Genomic DNA, 13,309 nt, shown 5'->3' with positions numbered 1-13,309 from the left:
AAAGAGATGCAAGGGAAGAGACACATGTTTAGGGTTTTTGTGTTTTACTTTTACCGACTTAAGTTTGTAGTACTAACGTATTGTTATTATTATTATTATTTTTATTTTTATTTTATTTTTTAATAATGATTATAATGTGGAAAATTGTGAAAGCTCTAAAGTTTATGTATCACAACATGAAGCAATCAATAAAAAATCAAAGGTTTTGGTTTTATAGTATATATAGATAACAAAAACAACAATAATAATAATATTCTAAAAAAAAAAAAAAAAAAAAAAGAAAAGAAAGAGTAGTACACAAGCACATCAAACAAAGTCTTTGAAACATGGCCAAACACAAGAAGCCTCCCGTATAAGGATCTTGAAAATGCTTGCCTCATGCTACCAACATTCCTCCTACTCCAATTGTGCCCATACCAACTTGCAACACATAGCTTTAAAGTCATTTCCTTGCAAATTCTGAAGGCCCCCAATCAACCAAATCATCCCAGACCAGCTTGGGCTTAGCTATCAAATTGTTCCGGTAGTGAGAGGGAAAAACATGCTACTTAGGAAGCAACAACAAAGAAGAACGGTTACAGTAATCCCCAAGGAGTGTGGCACCACTGTATAGGTGCCTGCAATAAAAGCTACCAGCAAAGCTCCGATAGACCAGTTTGTGAAAAAAGCGATACGTCGTGCCAATTTTTTGTGAAAAGCTACTTTTTCATCAATCGTTGCTGAAGCCAAAAAGTGGACGAATACTGAGGTAGTGGAAAGACCAAAAGCTAAAGTATTAGCTATTAGAAATACACGGAAAGCAGTTGTATTCCTTAATACTGCCAAGCCCTCACCCACATTTCCATTTTGGTTATATCCACCAGGCACCGTGAAAGCTGCCGTGAAGGTCACAGTGGCAATGAGTGTGGCTACCAACATATTGGCATCGCCACTGCCTTTGTCTTTGCCATCGCCATCGCTATTGCTATTGCCATCGCCTGCCAGTTTTTCTTTCTTTCTAGGGTCAAATTTCTGAATACCCATCTTTAAGAGTGCTCCCCTCAGGCTTGGTCGAGCTCCCATCTCCCACAAAATTCTCTGTATTTCATCATGTAAAATTTATAAATGGATGGCTGTAGTAAAATACTAAAGCTAGCTACCATAAAGACAAATACATGCACACACATTATACATGTAAGTAGGACGTGTACGTGATGCATCCTAGCTTTTGAGAAAAATTAATAATATACTTTCAACCAAAAATCAAATTAATAGAACTTGGTCACCTTTGTAATTGGCTAAAATAAAAAATAAAACACTGAACTTCATCGTTATAGGATGACTAATAGCACAATTATGACGAAGAATAACTAGAAAATTGAATAACATAAAGTTCAAGTATAAATGACTGAATTGAATAAAAATAAAGTTATAGAATTTAATTAAATTCCAAGTAAAGTTAAATGATGCAATTTCTAATTTAATCTTTAATTTTTCTAGAAAGCATTAGATACATTCAAATGAGCTTTAAAAATTTCTAGGAGGAATAATTAGCTTCTTTAGACAAATTCTTCTCTGAGATAAGAGATTCAACCCATGAACGAGACTGAGAGAAAAGCTTTCCTTGTTTTGTAATTATGTATTAAGTATTAATCATTTCATAAAAATTTAATATAAAAGCCCTTTTTAAATTAAAAGATTTTCCCCACCAAATCAATCCTTTTTGTACGTATCTACCCAAAACAAGGGGGCAAATGTGAATAAATTTCTTTGTTTAGAATTCCTATAAATTGTGCAATAGTATTGCATTCAGCAGAGTATGACGGAAGGGGCATACCTCTGTCGAGTCGATCAGTAACCCGCTTGTTAACAAAAGTTTGTCCATTGTGGTGAAGCCCTGCTTGTTCGTAGCATTTAAGTCAACACATTTACTGTTGCTCGATTTCAATGCATTATATAAGTCCCTATTGGCCGCCAGATTCATAGGCGTATGTCCTTCTTCATCCTGCTCGTTGATAAGACTCTCAAGCTCTGGTCTCCTCACAAAAAATTCGATACCCGTCCACCATCCACTTTCTGCAGCAGCATGAAGAGCATTCTGACCCTTGTTGTCCAACAACTCGTATATATCTGGACATGCTTCCATGAGTTCTTTCATTACCTCATGATTGCCTTCCTTGGTCGCAATGTGAAGAGCAGATAAACCTTCTTTGTTTCTTACATATGCAGGGGAATTGCCCTTTTCTAAAAGCAGCTTGACAAATTCCACATTATCCATATGCGCGGCAATGTGTAGAGGAGTCCATCCTAAGTCATCGCCTTGTTCAATTGCAGATGGAAATTTTTCCATCACTTTTTTCACAAAATCTAAAGCAAAACCATATTGCTGAGTTTAGTACATATTAAGAGCATTCCCTCTTGACACAACACATGGGAAGAGGGTTTTCATAAAAAAAATTTATGCGTTTTTTTTTTTTTTTTTTTTTTTTTTAATTATAAAATTTCAATCCCTTTTTTTATCCTAAATTTTGTTCCCGATTATAAAAACTTGAAATAACTTTTTTTAATATATAATATATAAATTATGGGAAAAAGAAGCATAAATGTAAAAGTTTTTGTTAGTACATTTGCATTCTCATGCAAAAATTTCAGTCTATTTTAGCATAAAAATTTACTTTTTTATTTTTTATTTTTATACTTGTGGGGCCCAATAATTTGTGGCCCTGGCCCATTTTTACATTGGGGTCCAAAGCCCGGGCCGAGGAAGGGTATAGCCGAGGATGTGTAATAAAAGTCCAAATAGTCTTAAGACATAGCCGAGGATGATTCTGTCCTCGGCATATCCGAGGTCCCCCTAGAAGAAAGGGTAAAACTGGTATAGGAACAGTTTGGGAAAAAATCTAAAATATCTATATCAATAGAGAAGGAGACGCTGGATAGTATAACGACCAAGGACAAAGGGAAAACTGTCATTACTGCTATTCAATACTCTGCACCCGACAGAGCCATGCTCTTCAACTTTTACAACCACCCCCAACCACTCTAGGTATGGGCTGACAGGACAAGTCTTAAGTCCTAGGAAATTGAGCTTACACGTGGATGCTGGTAAGAGAATAAATGCTCGTATAAAAGGATAAGAAAGGCAGTGTGAGAGAGGGGGGGGGGGACAACCCGTCCTCCCAGCCATGGTGTCCTAGAAACAAGGAGAATAAGAAGAGCATAGAGCTCCCCAGACTCCTCGGACGAGATTCACTGACCGGAGCCAACCCGAACTACCGTCCGGTGACCGAAACCTAGCCTTTCAAACCCACGCTCTATAAATGATATTGTTTGGGCCTTTTTACGTGCGAACCCAACTTTATTATGGGTCGTTATGAATTGTGTCCTTACAATTGGTGCCGTCTGTGGGAAAGGCTTGTGTCTTGGCATAGGTAGTGCGTTGAGACAATCCCTCACATCATTTCCAACAGCCGGATGTAGTGTTCTAGCGTAAAGTTCCACTAGGGGCTACGTTTCTTCACTAGGGGTTGCGCTTCGTAGCGTCAGCAGCACGGATGGTTCTAAGGGCTTGGTCGAGGAGCTAATCCCCCTAAACCAAGGTCCCATGCCATAGCCGAGGGGTTAATTCCCCCAACTACTTAAAAAATCAAGTTTTGGACAGAATCAAGGTATTGCATGGTCCTCGGACTCAAACCTATGGGGAAACCAACTACTTAAAAAATCAAGTTTTGGACAGAACCAAGGTATTGCATGGTCTTCGGACTCAAACCTATGGGGAAACCAACTACTTAAAAAATCAAGTTTTGGACAGAGCCAAGGTATTGCATGGTCCTCAGACTCAAACCTATGGGGAAACCAACTACTTAAAAAATCAAGTTTTGGACAGAACCAAGGTATTGCATGGTCCTCGGACTCAAACCTATGAAAAAGTCAGCTACTTAAGAAAAATTCTAAGTCGCTCAGTCCTCGGACCAAATACCAGAAAAGGCTAAGTCTATGAAGGTCATTAAGAAGATGGCGAAACGCCTTATTACTCAGCGACTTGTAAGGGCTATTCATTTTGGGTTATATATCCTCGGATGATTACTTCCTACACGGCACCGAGTATTCAGCCATCGTCTTGTTCAAGTTTGGGGTACACAACCCATTTTCAGGTCGGTCTTATTGTACACGATAGCTCCAATAGAGTCATAATAACATCTTTTTTCTTGGTAAGGGATTTCGGCCCTAAGTATTGTTTTCTCAGGTCGGCGTTATTATGCCGGACAGCTCTAATAAGCTCATCATAATATCTTTCTCTTTTTTCTTAGTAAGGGTTTCTGCCCTAAGTATCATTTGTTCAAATCGGCATTATTATGTCGGATAGTTTCAATAAGCACAGAGCAAGGTCTTTTTATTAACTGGGATTTCGGCCCTAAGCATCGTTCAGAATATAAAAATAAAAAAGAAGTCATATGGTAGTACGTCTATTCACAGCATAACCGTTTCAGAAAGAAGAGGTAGAATATACAAAATAAAGCAATGTTGGCTTTTATTAATATAAAGAGGTATTACAGCGTACAATGAAGGGCTTAAACAAGCCTATATAGAAAACGAATTACAAAAAAAAAATAAAAAAACAAAACAAACAAACAGCTAGAAGTCTTTTTAAGCTCTGCTCCAAAGTCTTTCCAAATTCTGCCCCAGTAGCACCCATATTGAGAGGAGGACCTCCCTTGGTGGAAGAGGAGAAGAAGAGGAAGAAGGAAAAGCACCAGGATGTATCTGGTGATGGGAAAGAAGAAGAAGGGGAGGCAAAAGGAGGCACCAGTGAAGGAAGAGAGGAAGAAGCAGGGATACTTTGTCCCTGCGTCAGTCCTGATTCCTAACACGCTGGTGCCATGTTAGCTATGCTCATAAGAGAGCGGCTGGTATTGATAATGGGTGACCCCAACTCAGTCGCACCAAAAGTTTGACGCGACGAGCCCCTACTTCAGATTTTGACTGAAGGAAGGATGAGAGGTATCTTGAGTTTCTGCCATCCCTGCCTTGACCAAGCCATCTTAAGCATCGGAGGGACAAAGCGCTTCTAAAAAGGATGTGATCTTTTCATCCCCACTTCTACTTCAAATGTGTCACATTATAAGCTTTGGCTATGCTGATAAGGAAGAGTTTGAGCACAGATTGAGGGTTGAGGCTTTAGGAAGGTTAAAGAGTCTTTATGCGAAGGGAATACCCTCTCGTTTGGCTTCTTATATGAAAGGTGAATTCAGTAGCATTTAATCCATACATATCTCCAAGAAGATCTGCAAGTAAGGTAGCGTCTTGTCAACTCCCCAATGTCATCTGTAACTGTCAGATTTGATTGGCCTCATAAAGGAAATTTATTAAAGACGCGCCTCGTACACTGAAACGAGATTAAGCGCATCATGTGTAAATCTAGAAGAATGTTTCGTAACCCGGCGCATTTCCTAAGCACATGAAGAGACACCAACATTAATGAAGGGCAAAGCTAAACAAACCGTAATAAAGGCTTGGCATCACCAAAACCCTCCTCCCCGAACAGGAAGTCGGACAGCAGGATTTTGAGGAGCTATTGTGGGGCCCAATAATTTGTGACCCTGACCCATTTTTACATTGGAGCCTAAAGCCCGGGCCGAGGAAGGGCATAGCCAAGGATGTGTAATAAAAGTCCAAATAGTCTTGAGACATAGCCGATGATGATTCTGTTCTCGGCATATCCGAGGTCCCCCTGGAAGAAAGGGCAAAAACGGTATAAGAATAGTTTGGGAAAAAATCTAAAATATCTATGTCAATAGAGAAGGAGACGCTGGATAGTATAACGACCAAGGACAAAGGGAAAGCTGCCATTACTGCCATTCAATACTCTGCACCTGACAGAGCCATACTCTTCAGCTTTTACAACCACCCCTAACTACTCTAGGTATGGGCTGACAGGACAAGTCTTAAGTTCTAGGAAATTGAGCTTACACGTGGACGCTAGTAAGAGGATAAATGCCCGTATAAAAGGATAAGAGAGGCAGTGTGAGGGGGGGGGGGGGGGAGACAACCCGTCCTCCCAGCCATGGTGTCCTAGAAACAAGGAGAATAAGAAGAGCATAGAGCTCCCCAGACTCCTCGGACGAGATTCATTGACCGGAGCCAACCCGAACTACCGTCCGGTGACCGAAACCTAGCCTTTCAAACCCACGCTCTATAAATGATATTGTTTGGGCCTTTTTACGTGCGAACCCAACCTTATTATGGGTCGTTACTAATTGTGTCCTTACAATACTCACTTTTCAAAACATCCCACATCGGATTATTTATTTTGCACTAAATTTCATTAAAATTCCAATTTTTCTTGAATTTTTTAATTGTTTAACTTTCTTAACACACAACAACTGCCATTTACTCTCTTCTCTCATTCCCGAAATACGTAAAGAAAAAATAAAAAACCAAATACAAAATAAATAGTGTCAATATAAATTTAAATCTAGAAGGTTAATGTGACAATCATGTATTTTTACACAATTTTAAATAGCATCATGTGAATAAATTTTAAATTTAATTGACTACAATGTAGTGCTTTTTCTATTATAGAAGCACAAAAACACTAATGCGATTGCTCTTATTGATTTGGTGGTATTTTTCATTAAAAAATTAACGTGGGCTGGACTTCAAAATATATAAAATTGCGGTAGGATAATCTGTTAGGCTTGGTTATCTGTGACCCTTTCTTTATTCGGCCATGTCATGTGTCATGGTAAAATTCGTGAGCTGTGGACCTGAGGAAGTCAAGCCTATAACTCTCTGCTGAAAAAGTTTCCATTTAATGAAATGATGCATTGGAGCTTAGGCTGTGTTTGGTTGCCGTAAAACGTTTTCCGGAAAATACATATTTTCTGGAAATGCTAATTTCCGGAAAAGGAAAATATTTTTGTGTGTTTGGTTGCATTTCAAAAAATTTTCCGGAAAATATTTTCTGGTATTTGGAAAAGAAGAAGGAAAACACAAACCCAGAAAAACACAAGCCACAACCCAGAAAAATCGTGATCTCGCCTGAAAAACACAAGCAACAACCCAGAAAAATCGCGATCTCGCGAAGGCGAGATCGCGATCAACGTCGCGGTCTCGCCGTCGCGAGATCACGATTAACGTGGCGATCTCGCTGGCGCGATCGCGATCAACGTCGCGATCTCGCATTCGTGAGATCGCGATCTCGCGAAGGCGAGATCGCGATCAACGGCGTGATCTCGCGAACGACGCTTCGCGAGATCGCGCCGTCGATCGCGCCGCTCGTCGACGCAATCGTCCCTCTCTCTCTCTGATCTGGGCTCTCTCTTTTCTCTCTCTCTCTCTTTTTCCGGAAGTGAATTGAAGTGAAAATGAAGGCAGAAATGGATTTCCGTGGTCAAAGGGAAAATTCGTGGTCAACCGGAAATCATTTTCCGGAAAATAATGTTTTTCGTGACAGCCAAACGCATGCATTTTCCGGAAAATCATTTCCGGAATCACTTTGAAGTCGATTCAAACGCAGCCTTATAATCTCGTATTTGACGATAGAAATCTTCCTTCAGCAATAGAAAAATTCTCTATTTTGTAGTGAGAACATCAACTATTTTCAGCAAGAAAATTCGTATTCAACATTAGGATATTTTTATGGGCCGCAAGGGTACACTGGACCCATTGAGGTATAGACACATGACAATTATTTGACATGTATTCAAATTTCAATGGGTTCAGTGTACAAAATCACTACTCAGTTGATATATATTTTTTTTTAAATTCTTTTTGGACTAACTTGTAAACCCAATTCCAAAAAACCTATTAAATTGGGTATTTTCATATATTTACAGTGGGGTGAATATTTATATTTCACATTTTATAAGGAGTTAAAAAAAAAGATGTACTTGTAGGTTGTAGGTTGTAGGTTGTAGGTTGTAAGTTGTAACCAAGCCCAGTTACTAAGTTTTTTTGTTGATGCAATTAGTGAAGATTAGAACCTTTGAAAACGTAGTTTATATTTGTTATATTTTGATATAAACATTTAAATTATACATTTATGCAAAGTTTTTTGTGCATCGCACGGAGGTTTGTGATTTGTGTTATAAACTAAGTTGACTCGTTTTATTGAGATCCAAGAAAAAATATATATTATTGATTGAAAAGAGTGTTACAAGTAAAACACCAGCAGGGTACATGGAAGTTGACTCGTTTTAAGATATACTAAAATTGGAGAAAAAACAGTACTTAATTTGGGACGAATTGAGTAACTATTTCTCGTACCAGTAAACCAAAAGGTTTTTTTTTTTTTTTTTTTTTTTGATATATAATGTAATAATAACCTAAGGTGAAATTATAGTTTACCGGTAAATAAAGAAGAGTACTTGAGTTGAGGTAGATTATTTACCTTTTGGAATGGTTTCAAATTTGTTCCAAGGTATATGATATTTCTCTTTTGAATCATCCTCAAAGAAAAATTTCGGAATAGGGATTAGAAATAGCATATTGATGATCCAAAGGACAGCAAAGACACTTCGAGTAACACGCGGATTGGCCCGCCTGAAACGCTGAGGGACAGTCTCAAATTTTTGTCGGTTTTCCTCCATTTCTTTTAGGAGCAAATTTCCCTTGTTACAGTCTGCATTGGATAAATCAAAAGCAATAGAAATAATCATACTGGATAAAGAAGTTTAAAACCTCCAGTGAAATAATAACTTTAAATATAAACTAGCGTATATTTACGTGTACATATGCACAAGCATATAATTAAAAATAATTACAGACTATACATATGTATATGAGTTCAAATTAGACTTGGTGTAAAAGTTACACATTTTTTAAGGTTTTTTACTCATTGAAAATTAGATTTAGAAATTACAACTATCCTAACTCTTGGGAGAGAGACAATAAATAAATAAAAATAAAAATGAATAAATCTAGGCCTAGTAGTTTGATGGGCCATTCCCATCCTCTTTTGACGGCAATGAAGAATTCGAAGTATCGGACTAAGTTTAGAAATTTTTAATTCAACATGTTTCACTGCCCCCACCCCTTAACATTAATCTCATTTGTCATCATACTGTACATACTTCGTCCGTGTTGCTTCCAAATGAAACAATCGTTTCATCCACAACATGGTTCTTTTGCACCACCGTATGTGTGTATCAATTAAGAGACCTAGATGGTTCAAAGTGACTATGACCATGTATCTATACCAACATTTTGAAAAAATGAGTCACTCAATGGTTGCCAACCCACAATCTAAGTATTCAAAAACATCCTCACCGTCTGTCATATTACACAAACACACACGAGTTTACCCTCTCTTCTTCTTTTTTTTCTTTATTTATTTATTGTTTTTTTGATAATTTATTTATATTAAACTCTTTGTCTTTTGCATAGCATTAACTTACCTAGCACAAAAATTAAAAAAACTTAATGGGACATATGACATAAAATTACACAACAATTGAAATCCAATTTAGAATCTAACAGGATTTTCTCTTAGCTTTAACTTATTTATATATATATATATATATATATAATTGATATATGATTGTATCTTAAAAAAAATTATAATAATAAAAGTAAACTTTAAAAATCTGTTGATAAGTGATATCCTCTTCAGAGTTTCAGAGATGCCAACGGATATTAGCTATTTGGATTCATCCTTTCTTGGAGCATTGCCAACCCGCGTTGATGGGGTGATCCAACCAAGGGCATGCCTAAGGCATGCATGACTAAAAGGAGAATGAATTTTATGAGATATCTCTCTCACACCATATGAGATCCATATATAGTGTGAGAGATGTGTTTTACGAGACCATCTTATAAAATAATTTCTCAACCATAGGCAAAGCTGTTTGGTTTGAGTAATACTCTAGACATAAAAATTTTCATAATATTTTAAAAAATTGCTGAAGTGATATATTATGATTGGTGTTAATTGAAATGAGGCTAATTGTAAGTTTATATACTCAATAAAAGAAAAATTGTAGGTTTACGTGAAAATGATATTATACAAAATTTTGGCCAAAATGCACTCTTGGTTTCTAAAGTTTGCGTGTTAAACGTTTTTAGTTTGTAAAATTTTCAAATGAGAACTATTACTCCTTAAAATATAAAAAATGAGCACTGGTTCCTACAACCCACTTTCATTAGTCTTTCTTTTTTTCTATTTTTCTTTTCCTTTAGCGCTAGTTATTTTCTCTTCCATTCCACTTCCATTAGATTTTTTTTGTCCATGTGATTAATGGAACAATGACGGTGAAATTTCTTTTTAACAAAACAAGTTATTTTATATAAAAGAACAAAAAATTACACATATGTAATGCTAGACCCAAATATTACGAGTGCAGTAGATAGATTTAGACCAATGGCGGGAGGAAGTATACCCTGTTACCGGTGTATACCTCCTCCCACTCACAGCTCTGTGGGTCCCACAGCTGGTGGGTCCCACCACCAGCTGTGAGTGTGAGGAAATAATAGTAGTACTTTTAGTTTTAAAAGGGGTTTAGCCGTTTGGGTTTTTGGAATCCATGATTGTTGGGTTTTGTTTAATTTTGTTATTCGGTTGGGATTGGGGAGAGAGAATATATGTAAATGTTGAGATTTTAGCCGCAGATATTTGAACGATTATTGGGGTTAGACGAGTGGGAGAATTTTTATTGTAACATTACGGGCTTTTGGAGTTTGTTTGTTTGTTAACGAAAGCTCTGAAGTATTTTCCAAACTACAGCAGAGCTCCGACAGCTTTTTCGTTAGCAATGTTCCTGTCGGTTGGAGGTTAGAAGTGGAGCTGGGTTTTTCATTTGATTGGTTTTTAAAAAAATTAAATTTAGTATTGAATGGGAATTTATCGTGTGTGGCATGTTTGATTTGTTGATTGTTGAAATGCTGAGGTGGAATAATAATATTGGATGGCATAAAGAGGAGAGTTTACACTAAGTTCTTATCAAATTTACACTCTTTTCTTAAATGATATATAAGACCAAAGCCATGTAATTTTATAATTATTCTCAAGAGATGTACATTCAATTTCAATTCATCAATAATATATGTATTTTTTTTTTTTTTCAATTTGTAACATTTGTAAAAACTCTACTATCTTTTAAGAGGCGCAAACACTACTCCACCCATTCCTATGGGTTATGCCAAACCATTTTGAGAGGTTGGGGTGGGGGCTTGGTCTCTCACACCACTGACCCATAAAAAATAATCTAATGTGTCAAGTTGAGTTGGTGGGTTGGATGCACATCTCTAATATTACCTCTTTTAGGGCTATCCATCGTAACCCACCACCCGACCCACCTGACATAACCAATCGCCAACCAACAATTGACTCAATTTGATTTGATCTCTACTTCGATCGACGGCTGGTGACATTTTCTACCACCTAACTCCATTGGGTTGAGTTTGGGTTAAGCCTAAACCTAAATTGACTCAACCCGTGGACACCCTTACTTATTTTATTATATAAGTTTTATAAATTAATTTGTCACAATTTTTTTAAAAAAAAATACATTTATTTATATTATATTATTGAAGTGGTAATGTACCTAGCACCAATTACATGCTACATAAATGTGTAATATTTGTATAGTAAAATTTGTATTAATTTTTGTATTTTCCTTTTATGAATGGGTAATGTTAGGAACTCAATTTAGGTTGAAATATCATTTGGCATTTGCCTTGAAAAAAAAAATGCAAAAAATTTAGTTTCACTGTACTTATTATTTGTAAAATTGAACCACAACCTAAAATATTTGTAAATTTGATTTGCTGAAAGACCATTATACTTAGAAATCTGAGTAATGACACACTTTGTATGCGCTTTGAAATTATGTTTTGAAAACATAATTTCAATCAAAATTGTAAAATCCTATTCTCAAAAAAGCTAAGGATTTCAAAAAAAAAAAAAAAGTGTACTTAGTATATGTAACAATGAGTATAACAAGATTTTTCTTAAAAATATTCAATGAGGATAATTGAGCAGCACTTACAGCAGCTTGTGTGAAGGACAAGTGCATGCAAGACATTCATGCCGTGCCTTCCAGCATAGGAGCAGTCTGGAGCAGCACTTAGTATGTAAGAAGCCATGTTGTAGTCTTGTCTATCCACAGCGAGGAATAGTGCGGATTCCTTAGCCTTGTTTACCTTCATAGCTAGTTCTGTTGGATAATTCTCATTAATTAGTTCTTTAACAACATCAAAGTTACTATATCGCACAGCGACGTGCAAGGCAGTATCCCCATCTTGATTCACCATGCTCAGAAACTGCTGTCGGCCACCAGGTTCAAGATCCACTTTTTTGGCCTGATCTATTAGAAGCTTTACCATTGAAAAATCCCCTACCCTCGCAGCAACATGTAGCGGAGTATTGCCTTTGGAGTTTGTTTTTAAAGCAAGGCTTGGACTTAAATTAACTATATTTTTCGCAGCCTCAATTTTTTTGAATTGCAGTGCAACATGAAGAACAGTGTTCTTTCCGATTGTCACTTCGAGAAGGGTACTACTATTGGGATCTGTCATAGTCTCAAAGAAACTTGAATCACCAGTGGAAGCAGCTCGGTACACATCAGGATTCATTGCGTATTGCCTTCCCTCTTCCATAATCAGTTTATCAATCTGTCTATCAGTGTGAAAAAATAAATAAATAAATAAAACTATTTTATAATATTTACTTTTTGAAAAGGCTAATAAAACTAGGTAATACTAAAATTTTTCAAATAAACACACCTTGCAACCAACGCCTTGCAAGGCAAACAAGAGGAGCAAAGAAATAGCAACCTGTTTTGCACAGCGGTAGAGCAAGGACAACGAACAAAATGAAGGCGAGACGTGGATTTTCTAACAAAACAAACAAGTGTGAACAAAGAAACTCGTATGATTCTGAGGTACAATGATTAAATTGGGAGGTGGTGTAAGACTGAGGAGTGGGTTGTAAGAATGAAAGAAGTAAGGAAGACGAGTGAGGATTGAGGTGGAGTGAAGATTTGGGAGGAGAAAAGAGGGTATAAAAGGAAGAAGGAGAAGCAGAAAAAGAAAAGAATGTGCGAGGTGAATGTAAGTGGAGAAGAAAAGGACAGAAGGAGAAGGGGACCCAAAAAAATAAAAAAAAGGATGAATAATTAGGCAAAAAGGGGTTAGCGGGCCATGTCGAAGGTAACTCCCGTCAGTATAAAAAGTTAAAGGTGAATGTGCAAACTACGTTTTCAAAATTTGAGAAATTTGAAAGTATTTAAATTTTACACTATAAAATTTCAAAATTTAAATTTTATCATTGATATTATATTTTGCTGGCATCAATTGTCTCTGTCTCCATCCATAGTTTCCATTGAGTGCC

General features: G+C 36.8%; 1 protein-coding gene across 4 annotated transcripts; it reads right to left on the bottom strand.

Moving 5' to 3' along the window:
* Positions 1-298: 298 nt before the first annotated feature.
* LOC115979675 (ankyrin-3-like) lies at positions 299-12,967 on the bottom strand. Of its 4 annotated transcripts, none has more exons than XM_031101735.1 (5): positions 12,703-12,967; positions 11,967-12,595; positions 8,372-8,602; positions 1,817-2,346; positions 299-1,077 (listed from the first exon to the last, which is right to left on the bottom strand). In XM_031101735.1, the coding sequence occupies exons 2-5, from the start codon at positions 12,574-12,576 to the stop codon at positions 511-513; spliced, it is 1,938 nt and encodes a 645-aa protein (XP_030957595.1). In that variant the 5' UTR covers positions 12,577-12,595; positions 12,703-12,967; the 3' UTR covers positions 299-510. The 4 variants fall into 4 exon arrangements, with proteins under 4 accessions (XP_030957595.1, XP_030957596.1, XP_030957597.1 ...); XM_031101736.1 differs by having other exon boundaries at positions 11,967-12,591; XM_031101737.1 differs by having other exon boundaries at positions 12,754-12,967.
* Between the last annotated feature and the right edge of the window lie 342 nt (positions 12,968-13,309).

The sequence above is a fragment of the Quercus lobata genome, chromosome 3 (assembly GCF_001633185.2).
Source record: "Quercus lobata isolate SW786 chromosome 3, ValleyOak3.0 Primary Assembly, whole genome shotgun sequence".
Lineage (NCBI taxonomy): Eukaryota > Viridiplantae > Streptophyta > Magnoliopsida > Fagales > Fagaceae > Quercus > Quercus lobata.
Note: the sequence above shows the minus strand (reverse complement) of the source record. Positions and strands in the feature narration are given on the sequence as shown.